At 42.1% G+C, this 14,660-nt stretch overlaps 2 protein-coding genes across 2 annotated transcripts in view; one reads left to right on the plus strand and one right to left on the minus strand.

Annotated features, from left to right (window-relative positions):
• Positions 1-14,660, plus strand: part of PHEX (phosphate regulating endopeptidase X-linked) — a 192,516-nt gene that overhangs the window by 139,365 nt on the left and 38,491 nt on the right. The window contains exon 15 of the mRNA XM_061178566.1: positions 8,075-8,133. Coding sequence (XP_061034549.1) covers positions 8,075-8,133 — 59 coding nt within the window. The remainder of the gene's footprint in view (positions 1-8,074; positions 8,134-14,660) is intronic.
• Positions 1,233-1,697, minus strand: LOC133082507 (small ribosomal subunit protein eS19-like). Its single transcript, XM_061179116.1, has one exon. The coding sequence runs from the start codon at positions 1,668-1,670 to the stop codon at positions 1,233-1,235; it is 438 nt and encodes a 145-aa protein (XP_061035099.1). The 5' UTR covers positions 1,671-1,697.

The following is a 14,660-nucleotide window of genomic DNA, read 5'->3' on the forward strand; positions in this document are numbered from 1 at the left end:
TTGTGGCTCACGGGCCCAGTTGCTCCGCGGCACGTGGGATCTTCCCAGACCAGGGCTCGAACCCGTGTCCCCTGCATTGGCAGGCAGATTCTCAACCACTGCGCCACCAGGGAAGCCCTGTTACGACTCTTTGTTGTCATTGTCATCATATTTTCTATTAATTGTTTGAATACAGTTTATTTTAATTCTTTGAACTAATTTACAGTTGCTGCTTTCAAGTCTTTGTCTGTTAAATCCAACATATGGGCTCACTCAGAGTCAGTTTTTATTGATTGCTTTTCTTTACACTTTTTCTTCCAGCATCATTTTTTGTCGTTGTTGAAAATGACATTTAGGATAATGTTTTGTAGCAACTGTGGATTCTGATTTATTTTTCTGAGGCTTTTTTAAAAGTAACTTTCCTGGACTAACACTGTAGAATCTGTCTCTGCTACAGTATGTGGCCATGGATGTCTCTACTCATTTTTTAAATTCTCATTTTTATTTTTTAGCCTCACTTCATGGAGGTTGTCCCTGAGTCTGCATAGCTTAGTCGTCAGCCAGGGATCAGGGCAGAGCTTGTGCTCAGACACTTTGAACCTGTAGGGCTTCTGCCCTCTGCCAGTTGATCTGCGTGGGGCTTGGGTGTGCATTCAAAGTCACCAGCCCTTCCCAGTCACCCTTGGAGTTTACTTTCTACTGGGCTCTCTTGGGTCTCCCCTGTACACATGACTAGTTTCCCAGTCAGCCAGGGATGTGTGGAGAGCTGATCTCACCCTTCTATGACTCTTTCAGTTCCACTGTCTCCCTTTTAAATTTCTGGCTGATCTGTCACTTTCCCCAATGGGAACTGTAACTTCAGGCTCACAAAGCTGTGGGTTTTCCTCGTTTGTTTTCTACCAGGTTTATCACTTTCAGCTGGCATAGTTGCAAGTTTTTACCCCCACCCCAAGTGAGTTCACCCCCTGTGGCAGCAAAGCTGCTGGTTTTCCAGCCAGCCCTATCCTAATAAAATAAGTTCTTGCTGATTGAGCTGGGAGGGATGCTGGTAGTCCCAGGCAAGAAGGCCACAGACTCCTGTTCTACTTCCTCTTAAGTTGTAGCAGTTTTTCAAAATTAAACATTTTTCAATGTGTTGTTTGCCTTTGATCAATTCCCAGGGCCCTAAAATGGTTGTTTGTTGACAGTTTTGTCCATTTTTATACTTTTTTTTTTTACGAATGAGGCAATTTATTAACCCAGCATCTTTTGTTCTAATGCTGCTTGTTGGCAGCTGCCCCCTGTCCAGCGATTCTGTCCAGATCTCTCTGTCCCTGAGGTGTTAGTTTGTGGCCCCCATCTTGGTCCTTTTCCACCATTTTCAGCCCCTCCAGGGCTTGGAGGACCCGACGGGCCACGCTCTTGGAGCCTCTGCTGAAGTGGCTGGGCGTGACTCCATTTCTCTGATGCCCCCCATAGATCTTGGTCATGGAACCAACCCCAGCGCCGCCCCGGAGGTACAGGTGCCGTGCTGGGCAGGCAGCTCGTGTGTAGAACCAGTTCTCATCGTAGGGAGCGAGCTCTTTGTGCTTGGCCAGCTTGACAGTGTCCACCCATGCAGGGACTTGCAGCTTCCCGGACTTTTTGAGGAAGGCTGCCAGAGCTCTGACGAACTCCCGCTGGTTCACGTCTTTTACCGTAACTCCAGGCATCGTGCGGCCTCCAAGCTGCCAGCCAGGGGAAAGGTATACTTGGCTTTTGTGGAAAGGATTTGTTGACCTTTTCATAGTGTCATAGCTGGAAGCCTGACTTCCATGGCCCTTTTTTTTTTTTTTTTCACGGCCCACGTTTTAACCTTGTCTGATATTCTGGTCTCCAGATCTTTGGCTGGCTCTTTTTATGCTCTATGGGTCTCTCGTGACTCCCTCTTCCAACTCCCTCCTCTGTTCTGGCCTCTAGAAAAACTCTAGGCCCTTTACCCTCCCTTGGCTTAAGCTGTGATTACCACCTCTCCCTCTTAGCCATGGGTCCCATCTAGCCATCCTGCCCTCTGCCCTTCAAATCTTCTTACAATATGCACCTACAGAGTAAGTTAAAAGTGTTTGACTTTAAGGAGTAGGCCTAAAGCTGAACCATTCCCCTTACCTATCCGTGACTCCCCTCAAAAGCACAAAGGAAGAAAGCAGAAGGCTTTAGAACTTCTTTGGAAATGACAGAGAGCTGATGTGAAGTCATCTGCTCCATTGTCCTTGATTTTCTCCTCTCGTCACAGTATCTCTCAGTCCATCTCGCCTGTTTCATTCCCAGCCTAAATTACTCAATAGAAATTTTAGATTTAGGGTTCTAAAACTAGCTTCTCAAATCTCACGACTTCAAATAGTTTCCAGTATCTCAGTGAGCATCTACATGTAATATGTAAATCATCCTGCCCTTTCAGGTCTACTTCAGGTAAGTTCAAACTCTTGTCTTTGCAACTTGTGAAAAATTCAAACTTCGCACCAGTATTTTTGTGAACTTTCAGGGTCTTCTCAGGGATTCTTCTATATTGGAGACGCTGCCAAGTTAATTCTTTAATTTCAGAATGTCATTATTCATTTGGGTGTATAGCAAGGCCTGGGTTGCTAATTGAAAAACTCCTAAATGTCTATTTAACATCATCCTAAAATACTGATGGGCTGTAAGATTCTAATGGCCTTGACTACTTCTAATAGTTATGCCTTGGAAAAGTGCTGGCTGACTGTGGGCTTAAGCAAACTGTGTGACTTGTGTCTTTTTCTTCTCTGTCAATGAAAACAAATACCTCTTTCACAAGGACATTAAATTGGTTAATATTTCTGGAAAAGTTCTCCTGGAATGAAAATCAGTGCAGTGCTAGTAATTCCTCAGACCATATGTCTATATCAGGGAAAGCAATGTTAGGAAATTTAAGATTCTCTTTGCATGGTAAAGTGATGTGATAAGTCATTTTTTTAGAAGAAATTTCAGGTGGGTCCTTTTTCAGGCACTGTGGGGAATTTTAGCTTTATGATACCCATCGACTTTAATTGACATCTTTTAGGTTTGAAAATTCATGAGTTAATCGAATGAGGATGATTCTGGAGTAGCTCCACTATACTAGTTCACCTTGAACAGCACATCCTGGTTATATTTCCATAAAGCCCTGAAATAACATTTTGCTTCTTTGTGGGTATAGGAGATAAACACCCTTTATGTTTCATTCTCATGGAATCCATTTTAGCTGCACTAATGTGCATTAAGAAGTTTCTAACACGATGGGAAATGTCAGCAAGAATGAAATTAATTGGGTGGTCATCCCTGAAGGTACATATTTAGGGGTTGGTTCTCAGAATTGTCACTTCATCAGCTTGCTTAAAAATAGAGGATTTACTTCACTGCTCAGCTTGAGTCAAAAGTAATTTCTTTCCCTCAGGATCCTCTTTCTTTGACAGAAATGATTTTAAGCCAGCCTCCCTACTAACTCACTCTCATTCTACTGTGACCAAACATGTCTGGATTTTTTTCTCTATCTTCTGAAAAATATGTAAAAATACATCAAATGTCTATACAAATTATGGTCCTGCCCAGAATTATCTACAGCATGGAATGGGATGGATACAATCTACAGGATATGTGAAATAAAGCAATAAATACTCTATGGTTTTTCCATTCCATATTCCCTAGACTATCTTTAAGAGTTAATAGGTAAAATGTAAAACTTTAGCCTGATGTATATCTATTTTATATGGTCCAAAGAAATCAGGGTATCAGTGTCTTTTGCTTTAGATTATTGCATTTCATCATCACACTCTTTTTATGTATCCATTGTCCAGTATAATTTCATCTCCATATATTTTTGAAATTTATACGAGACCTCTTCCTACCTTATCTACTAAATCCTTCCCCAAACACAGACTGCAGGATCACCCTAAAGACATAATAAAAAGAATTTAAAGCACTTGAATGACACTCTTTGTTCATCTAAGTAGATGTATACATAGCAATACATTCATTTAAATAGATTTAATGAATTTTTGCTCAGCATATAGCACTTGGGCAATAGTCTTAGCCCATAAGGAACTTAAAATCTTGGTGGGAGGTAAGTTGTGCAAACTCATATGCCTTCACGGCCCAATCAGGTAACAGATGTTGACCTAGACAAGTGTAAATGATAGGGAATGGTGGAGACCATGGAGAACTAGTGATTGCACGCCTCATTTAAAGGAATTCCAATTCGGTACTTTTAAAAGCCATTGTGTTGGGCAAATAAAACATTTTTCTGGGAAAATTCAACCCATTGGGTAGGACTTAATCTGTGGACAGCCAGCTTTTCAGTGTTTCAGTTATCTCTTGCTGTATAATGAACCACCCCCAAAGTTAGAGGATTAAAGCAACAATAATTATTCATTTTTCTCTCGTGGTTCTGGTGGTCACTAGGCCCAGCTGGGTGGTTCTTGCTCATGGTGTTGCATGTAGTTGCAGTCAGATAGTGGCTGGGACTGGAGTCACACGGGAGGCCTCCTCTCCTAGTCTAGTGGTTGGTGCTGGCTGCTGCCTGGAAGGCCTGCTATGGCCTCTCCATGTGTACTGGGCTTCTTTGTGGCGTGCTGATTGAGCCAGAAACTTTGAAGAGCAAGTTTCCTGAAAAAGAAGGAGGGAGGGTGTACATGTGTTTACCAGGGGGAGCTTGTATTGCCTTTAATTGCCTAGCATTGGAAGTCATGTGGTGTCATTTCCACTGCATTTTATGCTTTAGAAGTGAGTCACGAAGACTAGCCCATAATCAAGGGGAGAGGAATTTAGAGTCCACTTCTTAATGGGAGGAGTGTAAAAAAAATTACACGCACGTATTAAAACCAGCACAGGTAGGCTTACGTTAGAGAATAGTAAAACTAAATATATAATAAACTCAGATATAATCAGGGAGATGTACAAAATATTTAACGGCTGGCTTGGTGTGGGAACTATCCAATCAGAAGAAATAATAGCATCCACAACTGGTAGGCTCTGTTAGTGCAGCTACTTAATATCAGCTCTGGGTATAATCAGGGCTCCAAACATGTCCTAGAGCCAGCAGGAGCTCTGGGAAGTCAGGAAAGGTGAGATCATGCATCTTGTATAAGATGTTTTAGGAATTCTTGCTGAAGCTTCAGAGGCCCCATCAGGCTTCATCTGGTTGTTTGATTTCTTTGTTTTGTCTGCCTTTGTCCATCAGAAGTTAGAAACATTGTTCCTACATGGCCCTTACCTAATGTTTTGAAAGTTTATTCTTTGCTAAAGGGAGGGGAGTTGGGAGGGATGGGAAGAGAAGAGATGAGCTCTAGGAATACACATCATCCTTGGTACATATTGTGGTTCAGTCCAGTGTCATTTAGAAGCCATGTTGAGAGGCACCTGGATTCTCCCCTCTTGACCCAGAGAGCAGACATAACAAATGCTGGGTTCTTTGTGTGTTAGTTTTCTGTTACTGCTGTAATGAATCACCACAGCCTTATCGGCAGCTCAGAGCAGCACGAATGTATTCCCTCACGGTTCTGTAGGTCAGAAATGTGGCATGGCTTGGCTGGGCTCTTAGCAGGAGCCTCTGGGAAGAATCCTCTTCGATTCTCATTGTAGAACTGAGGTTCCTACTTCTCTGCTGGCTGTCAGCTGGGAGCCACTCTTAGCTCCTAGAGGACTCTCTCCCCACTCCTTGCACGTGGCTGCTGCATGTCACAGCCAGCCACAGCGTGTCAAATCCTTCTCACCCTTGGAATCTCTCTGACTTCCCGTTGTGCAACATCTCTTCTGACTTTCTCCCCTGTTGCAGCTCTAGGATTCCAGCCAGAGAAGGATCCCCACTTTTAAGGACTCACGTGATTAGATTGGGCCAACCTGGGATAATCTAGGGTAATCGCTCTATTTTAAGCTCCTTGACCTTAATTACATCTGCAAAGTCCTTTTTGCCATGTAATGTAACATATTCACAGGATCCAGGGATTAGGTCATGGACATTTTTTTGGGGGGGGCCATAATATTACCTACTACAGGTAGTAACATTAGGGCAATAAAAGTGCTTTCCCTGTACTTTTCTCCTCAGAAAAGTAAGCCAGCCAGTGAATGTGTGTCAAACATTAGGGTTTATTGAAATACTCATCCTAAATTTGAAGGAAAAGAATATACGTTTTATGGAAGTGAGTACAGGTTTCAGCTTTGACAAGAGGAGGCACTCTTTTTTGATTTCCAGTGATGTCTCTAGTATAATATAATGCTTAAGAGAACTGGTTTGAAGTCAGACAGACTAGACCTTGTGTGAGTATATAATGCTTGTAAGTCTCATTGTCCTTTCCTGTGAGATAGGTTAGTAATTCCTGTAGTTTCTATGAGGAAAACCTATGACTAGAGAGTGCGTAGGACGTGGTAAGTGCTCCGTGAATGTTAGCTGCTGCTGCTGCTGCTACTAGTGATAATAATAGGGTGACAGTCATGGACTTCTTTATAAGGGGAGAAGGTATGGGTGGACCAACTAGAATCCACACTTGGATTTCCTACCAGTTTCGTGTTAGTCTGACATAAATTATTAGTCTGACATAATTATTCTATTAGACATAAATTGGTAAAATGATTGTTCTGAAAAGGGATTTATTGAAGTTTATTTTGAGCAGTTTCGCTTAAGACAAATGTTTGGTTTTAATCATAAAGGGCAGTGCCTGAAACTCAACAGGCATCTAAGTCAGGGGTCGGCAAACTATGGCTTGAGGGCTAAATCTTGCCTGCTGCCTGGTTTTGTACAGCCCATGAGCTAAGAGTGATCTTTAGAGATAAATGTCTGTGGTTGATTTGATGGTAGGAAGCACTAACTTTGAACCTCAAAGCATAATGTTCTCCTGCCCCTAAGGAATTTCATTCTTCTCATTAATAGGCCTGTATTACCAAAAATTGTACTCGATTATTTTTTTTTTTAAAGGGAACTTTATTTTTATTTATTTATTTATTTTTGGCTGCGTTGGGTCTTTGTTGTTGCGCGTGGGCTTTCTCTAGTTGCGGCGAGCGGGGGCTACTCTTCGTTGTGGTGTGTGGGCTTCTCATTGCGGTGGCTTCTCTTGTTGTGGAGCACGGGCTCTAGGTGCGCGGGCTCAGTAGTTGTGGTTCGCAGGCTCTAGAGCACAGGCTCAGTAGTTGTGGCACATGGGCTTAGTTGCTCCGCGGCATGTGGGATCTTCCTGGACCAGGGCTCGAACCCGTGTCCCCTGCATTGTCAGGCGGATTCTTAACCACTGCACCACCAGGGAAGCCCTGTACTAGATTATTATATTTTGACTTTTATCAATAAAATTTTATAGAAAAGCTTCTCTCACTATAGAAGTACCTGTATAATGTCCTTGATTTTTCCTCTTGGCCCATGAAATGACTAAATGTTTACCATCTGTTTACAGAAAAAATTTGCTGAGTCTGATCTAAGTAACTTCCTGTGCATTTAAAATGCAGTATAGACTCTTCATAGCTGGAAGGTACTCCCAAGATATCTTAATGCAATACCTTAGTTTTATAGCCGAAACTGAAGATAGGCCACTTTTCCACCACAACCCGGCTAGTTAGTGATAGAGGCAGGATGAGCCATTAGATCTTTTGGTGCTTAAATCAGTAAACTTTCTGCGGGAGCAAGCAGACCCTCTAGGTACCGTGGTTGTGCTTTATTATCTCTCTTTACGTGGACTTCTATGTTGCCACCAATCTCAAACCTTTAATGGACAGGTCAGAGGTGATGCAGCATAGAAAACTCAGCTGTCCCATGGACCCATTGAACAGGGCCTGGCAAACATCAGCTTGTTGCTGTGTTTCCATCTGTGGGGAGATCCCTTTAGATTCTAGAATTTTTCATTAAAGCTGTTTCAGAAGCCCTGGTGCTTTTTTACATTACGTTAGTAACAGTGAATAACCAGGCATGTTCAGTTTAGGATGAGATTGTTCATTGAGCAGAGCAATAACCCTAAACTGAGGTGATCATTTCCCTGCGTGTGGCGCTTCCCCATTGTTCCCTGGTTATTTGCTAATAAATCCCGCCACATTGTATGTGTTTCACTGCCCTCCTGCCTGGATAATGATGATCACTTGGTGGTGGTTGTTTCTCTTTCTACAGGTGGTTTACAAATCCAACGACTGTCAATGCCTTCTACAGTGCATCCACCAACCAGATCCGTGAGTACCGGTTCCTTGTCTCCTTGTTAATGTGCTACAAAATGGACGGAACTTTTCCATGACTGTGACTTAAGAGTAGGGCATTCTTTATTTCCTCTCAGAAGTGACCAGGTATGTTGGTGAAGGAAGTTTGTTTCCCTACCCATACGTCCAATTTTCCTCATTCTCTTTACCTTATAAGTTTTTTTTAAAAAGCTTCATATAACCATTAAGTTAAAAAAAAAGCAACTACAGTAAATAAAACTGCAGTGATGTTGGTCATGAAAAGGAACAAGCTTCCACTTTTCTTTCATAATGGTCTTACTGATTTTTGTTTTATTTATTACTAGGATTGATGGGAAAAATGAGCAGGTAGCTGGGGAGAATTTAGAAGCTGTTAGAAAAGCTTTGAAATGCTCTAATTAATCCTGGGATGTAAAGTCTTGAGTTTCTTTTATTTACATGTATTAGGTACATAATTATAACTACCATGATAAGTTAAAAAATTATTAAAGGTCAGATTGGCACAAATTAAAAATCTAACAGCACCAAATGTTGGCGACAGGGACGCATAACTGCTGGTGGAAATGTACATCGGTTCACCCACTTTGCTGCACAATTGGGCAACAGCTAGAAAAGCCAAAGATGGGCATGCGTGTCTGTGAATGTCACTTGAGCTCTTGACATGTGCACTAGTGCTGTTACTCAAAGTGTGGTCCCGTGATTATTAGCAACAGAGTCCCAGGGGAACTTGTTAGAAATGCAAAATCTTGGGCCTCACCCTAGACCTGTTGTTCACAAACCCTGGACGTGGGGCTCAGAAATCTGTTTTATTAAGCCCTCCAGGTGAGTCTAACATAGTTGGGGAAGCAGTGCCCTAGAGAAGTCTCACATGAGGAGGCCCATGTGAGAATGCTTATAGCAGTGTTGTTTATAATAGCAGCAAAAGGGGAATAACCTATGTGGCCCTCCAAAGGAGAATGAATCAAAATGTGTCATGTTCACACAAGGGCATGCACAAATAATAGGTTGTGTGTGTGAAAAAAAACAACTTGGAAAAATATGTGGAGTATGATATCATATAAATAGAGTTCAAAAGCATGCAGAACAGTTCTATATATTGTCTAGAGGTACATCCATATGTAGGAAAAGCCTGAAGACATTGACGAGAATGACAGACCCCGAGTGCAGGCTGGCAGTGACCTGTTGTGGGAGGGCGGGCTGCTCCTGCACGTCTTCTGGTCTCCACCTTCACTCCCTCGCATGGTGAGCACCTCTAATCTCATGGTTTTAAGCATGTCTCTAAGCTGTTTGTTGAGCGTGGGAGATGAAATTTATAAGGAGTTGCTACCCTTGATTGTGCCCTCACCATCTCCCCCCGAATCCCTGTAATAGCCTCCTCACTTGCCTCCCTGCTTCTGAACTTATCCCCCTTTGGTCTATTCTAAATATAATATTGCAGCCATTTTAAGATGTCTTACAGTCATCTCATGTCCCTCCTTTGCTCAGAATCCGTTATCAGCGTCACATCTCACACAGAATAAAAGCCAAATTACTTGAAATGGCCCCGAGGCCTCTTATGATCCTGCCTTTATCTCCCCTCTGTTCCAGCCATGCTCGCCTCCTTCCTGTTCCCTAGAGCACGAGACACTCTTCCTTCCAGGCGTTTGTACTCGGGGTTCTTCTCTTTGCCTTGGAAAACTTCTCCAAGTGATCTGCGTGGTTCGCGCTCCCACTTCCTTCAAATCTTTGCCTGAGTGCCACCTTCTCAGTGAGGCTTCCTGTCTACCCATTTGTGGTAGGTTCTCTGTGCTGGCCCTCATCCTGACAGGACTCCCTGGCCAGAGGGGACAGCCCACTCCCAGCAGGCACACCTTCTTAGAGTCGCCCTCGTGTGGCCACCTTGGAGAATGGCAGTCTCTGCCGGACTGGTCTGGGAGGGTAGTGAACGGGAAAACAGTTAGCTGGCAGTGCATTATTATCATAAAAATACCATTGCTTTCTCCACCCCCCCTCAGCTTTATTGAGGTATACTTGACAAATAAAAATATTATATATTTAAAATATACAACATGATGCTTTGCTATAGCTCTGAGTTGAGAAGTAAGCTGCATGTGTTACATGGGAAATTATGATATTTTAGATATTACTTATAAATACTATTTATAATAATATAGGTTATATTTATATAACACGAATTATACCGATATCAATTACAATAACTTACTGGGTGATAGAAAATTCTTTGAATTATCTATTTTAAAAGAAAATGGTTTACTTTGTACATGCAAAAGATTATATATAACATGCTAGAACACATAAAGTTACAAAGTGTATAAGAAGACATATGATAAAATAAATATACGTTCATGAACCTACCACCCATCCAAGAACTGGAACATTCCTGATGTCTTTGCATCTGTCTGTGCTCCTCCTCATCCTTTTCCTCTTCCTCACCATTGAGGTAACCACTATTCTGATTTTTGTGTTTGTTATTTTCTTGTTTTTTTAAAAAATAAATTTTAAACCATATGTATCCCTAAGCAATATATTGTTTATTTTTACTTATTTTTAGCATAATAAAAATGGTATTATATTGCATGCAATCTTAAGCAATTGTGCTTTCATTCAACATGTTTTTAAGATTCATCCAGGTAGCATGTTGCAGTAAGTTTTTCATTTTCACTGCTGTGTAACATTCCATGTGTGACTGTACCGCAGATTACTTATCTGTTCTACAGACCTAAGCGTTCCCCTTTCCCCCGGTTTTTGCTATTATGAACTATGTTGCTCTGAATATTCTCATACATGTCCCCTGAAACAAGTGTTCGGGGTATATACTAGGAGTGGAATTACTGGCTTGTAGAGTATGCAAATATTCAACTTTCAGATGACACCAAATGTTTTCCAGAGTGAGTGTTCCAAAGTACAGAAGTGTTTTCACCAGCTCTCATTTTCATCACTTCTTGGCATTGGTAGACAAAATTTTCACCAATCTGGTGAATGTAATAGATCAGTTCTTATGCTAGGCAAGGCACTGAGGTAGACTCTTCAGCAGTGCTTCCACACTGGCTTTCCAATGTCAGTGAATACTCACTGCTCTTGGGGGGTTTAAATCCTGCCTCCAGGATTCACCCCTGCTCAGCCTGTTTCTTTCTGGGAAGAGGCGATCTTATCAGAGGTTTACTGAGGAAGCAACCATTTCAGGGTAACCCAGTGGTTTCTCGAAAGCTCATGAGCGGAGGGGGTTTGGAATGAACAATTTGAAGCAGTATTTTAATTAAGAGATTCAAGCTGTTTCTGTTTTCCTAATGACCAGTGCTTGCTCTCATTGTAAATTACATTCCCAGGCAAGATGACAAGGAATCCTGTGGGTGACTTTTTTTTCTCCCTCCTTTCTGATTTTCTGGACTATAAATTAAGACAGGTGGAATTCCTTATACATTTCCCCACTGGGTTTCCTGGGACTCCCCCCAGCCCCCAAGTACCACCTTTTTGCTTCACTGAAGAAGTGAAAAATGGAGGTGATTTTCTAAAATGAACATCTTTATTGATTAGGGGCTGATTCTGACAGCATGTGGCCATCTGTTTAATTGGGTTTCACATCTAAGATGTAACTATACTTAGTAACGTGATTTATGAGAATTTCATTCAGTTCGCATTATCATTTTCTGATTTATGCCATTTAAGTTAGCTTCAGCATGCGGTAGAGACTTGAGTAGAAAATAGAAAAACCTGTAGGGTTTTTGTTTGTTTATTTGTTTGTTTTTGCAAATCCATGCCTACGTGTGAAACCCTATGATTTGTGGTGATCTTTCAATGTTAGATTTTTGCAGGGTGGGTATAGCTTCTTATTTTTCTACCCTTGTCAAGGTGGGTAGCAACGTCCTCAGACACAGAGTGTAGTGTGAAATAATGATGATTTAAGTCTGCTGTACGGGGAGTTATACTCAGGAGCTGTTGCAGAATTTAATTATATTTGAGCTGATAAGGTGGTTAAACAGGAAAACAAGGAGCTGAGGTTATTGGTGCCTAAGCTTGTGCTTCCCTAACTCTGTGATAAATGCAAAGCTGGTCCTTCTGCTTTTATTTTATTTTATTTTTTTTGGCCATGCTGCGTGGCATGCAGGATCTTAGTTCCCCGACCGGGGATCGAACCCGTGCCCCTTGCAGTGGAAGCGTGGAGTCGTAACTACTGGACCTCCAGGGAAGTCTCAGGTCTTCCTGCTTTTAGTAGGAAGACAGAAGCTCGATGGGAGACCTTGAGTGCCGCTGATTTAGTTGCATGACCTTGGTCAAGGTGTTTCTCCTTCCTGACCCCTCTTGTCCTCATCTGTCACATGTTGAGGTTACCTAGTCCACAGAGTTTTTGGTGGGATTTAACAAGATCAGTTTGAAAAGTGCCAGCATATTGTCAAGGTCAGGGTTTTGTGTATCAAAAACTGGCACGCCCGCCACTAATGCCTGGGATAGCCAGTCTGTCACAGGATACACAGCGTAATATGAAGATTGTGGGAGGGGCGTATTTTGAACTTTTGTTCTCAGAAGGTTTTATACATTAAAACAATATTTTTGTACATTAAACAATTACAACTCATTTGGAAAAGTATTTGTTGATGTCTCCTATCACCCAGAAATTCCACTCTTGATAGGATGAATGGATCCTGATGCCCACCAAGAGACATGTACACAAATGTTCATAGCAGCTTTATTCATAATAGCAAAAATCTGGAAAGAACCTAATTTCCATCAGCAGAAGAGTAGATAAATGAAATTGTGCTGTATTCATACAATTGAATATTGCACAGCACGGGAAAAGAACAAAGTGCTCCATGCTGCAGTGTGTAAGAATGCCGCTGACTTAATGGTGAGTGAGACGCTGCACGGTCCCGTTCGTATGAAGCTCAGGAACAGGCAAACAAATCTGTGGTCTCAGTGATAAAAGTTAAACTAACGGCTACCTTTGTTTCGGGGGGTATTGACTGAGAGGGGGCATAGGAGACATTACCTTGATCTGGGAGGTGGTTGCACAGGCGATACTTGTGTAAAAAACTCACTGTGTCCTACCATGAAAATTTGTTCCTCTACTGTATGTATGTAACGCCTCAACGTAAACAGTAATACCCCCATTCTCCCTTAAAAATTTTTAGAATAGCGTGTAGCATGCATAGACATTTGGGCTAATGACAGTTCACCTCAGGCCAAGCTGCCAGAGGTGTAGACGAGGGATCGGCAAATGTTTTCTATAAAGGGCCAGATAGTAAATATTTTTGGCTTTGCAAGCCATATGGTCTCTGTTGCAGATTCTCACCTTTGCCATTGCAGCCATCGACAGTTCATAAACAAATGAGCGCGGCTGTGCTCCAGTGAAACTGTTTACATGGCTGTAGTTTGCCAATCCGTGGTGTAGAGCACTGTGAGAGGATGGGATCTAGGGAGCCTCGTGGCATGTTTCTGACCCAGCTTCCGAAGTACTTTGGATCTAATCAGGTGGTCGTACGGGAGGCGGGAGGGTGAGCCTGAGGGGGCAGCCGCTTACATTTGGTTCTCATTTCCGCTAATATAGACTGGTCTTTAGAACAAAATTCATTTCATGTATTCAGTATCAATGTGTATCTGCATAGTGCCTTATTTCAATATTAGTTTTTTATCTTCGTAGGTCTCAAATCATATTAAGGAATTAGTTTAAGCAAACAAAACCTTGGCTTGAAAACAAGCAAGGCCTAAGGGCTAAAACCAATGATTTTTTATTGTTTTTGCTCTTATACACAAGGGATTTAGTTGCCTCAGTTTAATCACAGATACTCTGCTAAAGAAGATAAGCCTTTGTGCAGAGGCTGGGCTAACGCTGGCATCAAACTATAGAATTAATCCTGAAATCAAACATAGATTTGTTTTGCTGTTAAGGAAATAACTGTGTTTCAGACTGGTAGAATTTCTCATACTTTGCTGACTCTGCCTAAAACCATAAAGTAGAAGCCAAGTTAGCAAATACTCACCTGTGGCCTCTACTGGACTTTAATGAAATTAAATCCCTGAATCCACTTGACAATCTATTTGGGGAGAATTGGAAAATAATCTCCCATAGTTTTGGAGCTACAAGGAAGGAAACTTAAGTGGCCACCTAATCCAGACTTCTCATCATCTAGAAAAGATCCTGACAGAGCAATTCTTAGTAATTTTTTCGCCTTATTCACTTAATATTTATAGAGCCCCCAGTGATTCTCACTTCCTGTGTGTTCACACCCCTGTGTAGTCTCTCCAACACTGGATAAGGCTGACCTCTGTAACTAATAGGATACTGTGGAAATGACAGGGTGTGACTTCTGAGACTAGGTCATAAAAGACATCTGGCTTCTGCCTTGCTCTCTTGGATTGATCGCTCTGGGGGAAGCCAGCAACCATGTCATGAGGGCCCTCAGGAAGCTGGTGGAGAGGGCCACATGTGAAGGACCTGAGGCCTCCTGCCCGTGACCAGCACCGTGTGTGCATGCCATCTTGGAAGCGTATCCTCCAGTCCGGCCAAGCCTTCAGATGATTGCAGCCCA

This window comes from Eubalaena glacialis, chromosome X, assembly GCF_028564815.1.
Source record: "Eubalaena glacialis isolate mEubGla1 chromosome X, mEubGla1.1.hap2.+ XY, whole genome shotgun sequence".
Taxonomy (NCBI): domain Eukaryota; kingdom Metazoa; phylum Chordata; class Mammalia; order Artiodactyla; family Balaenidae; genus Eubalaena; species Eubalaena glacialis.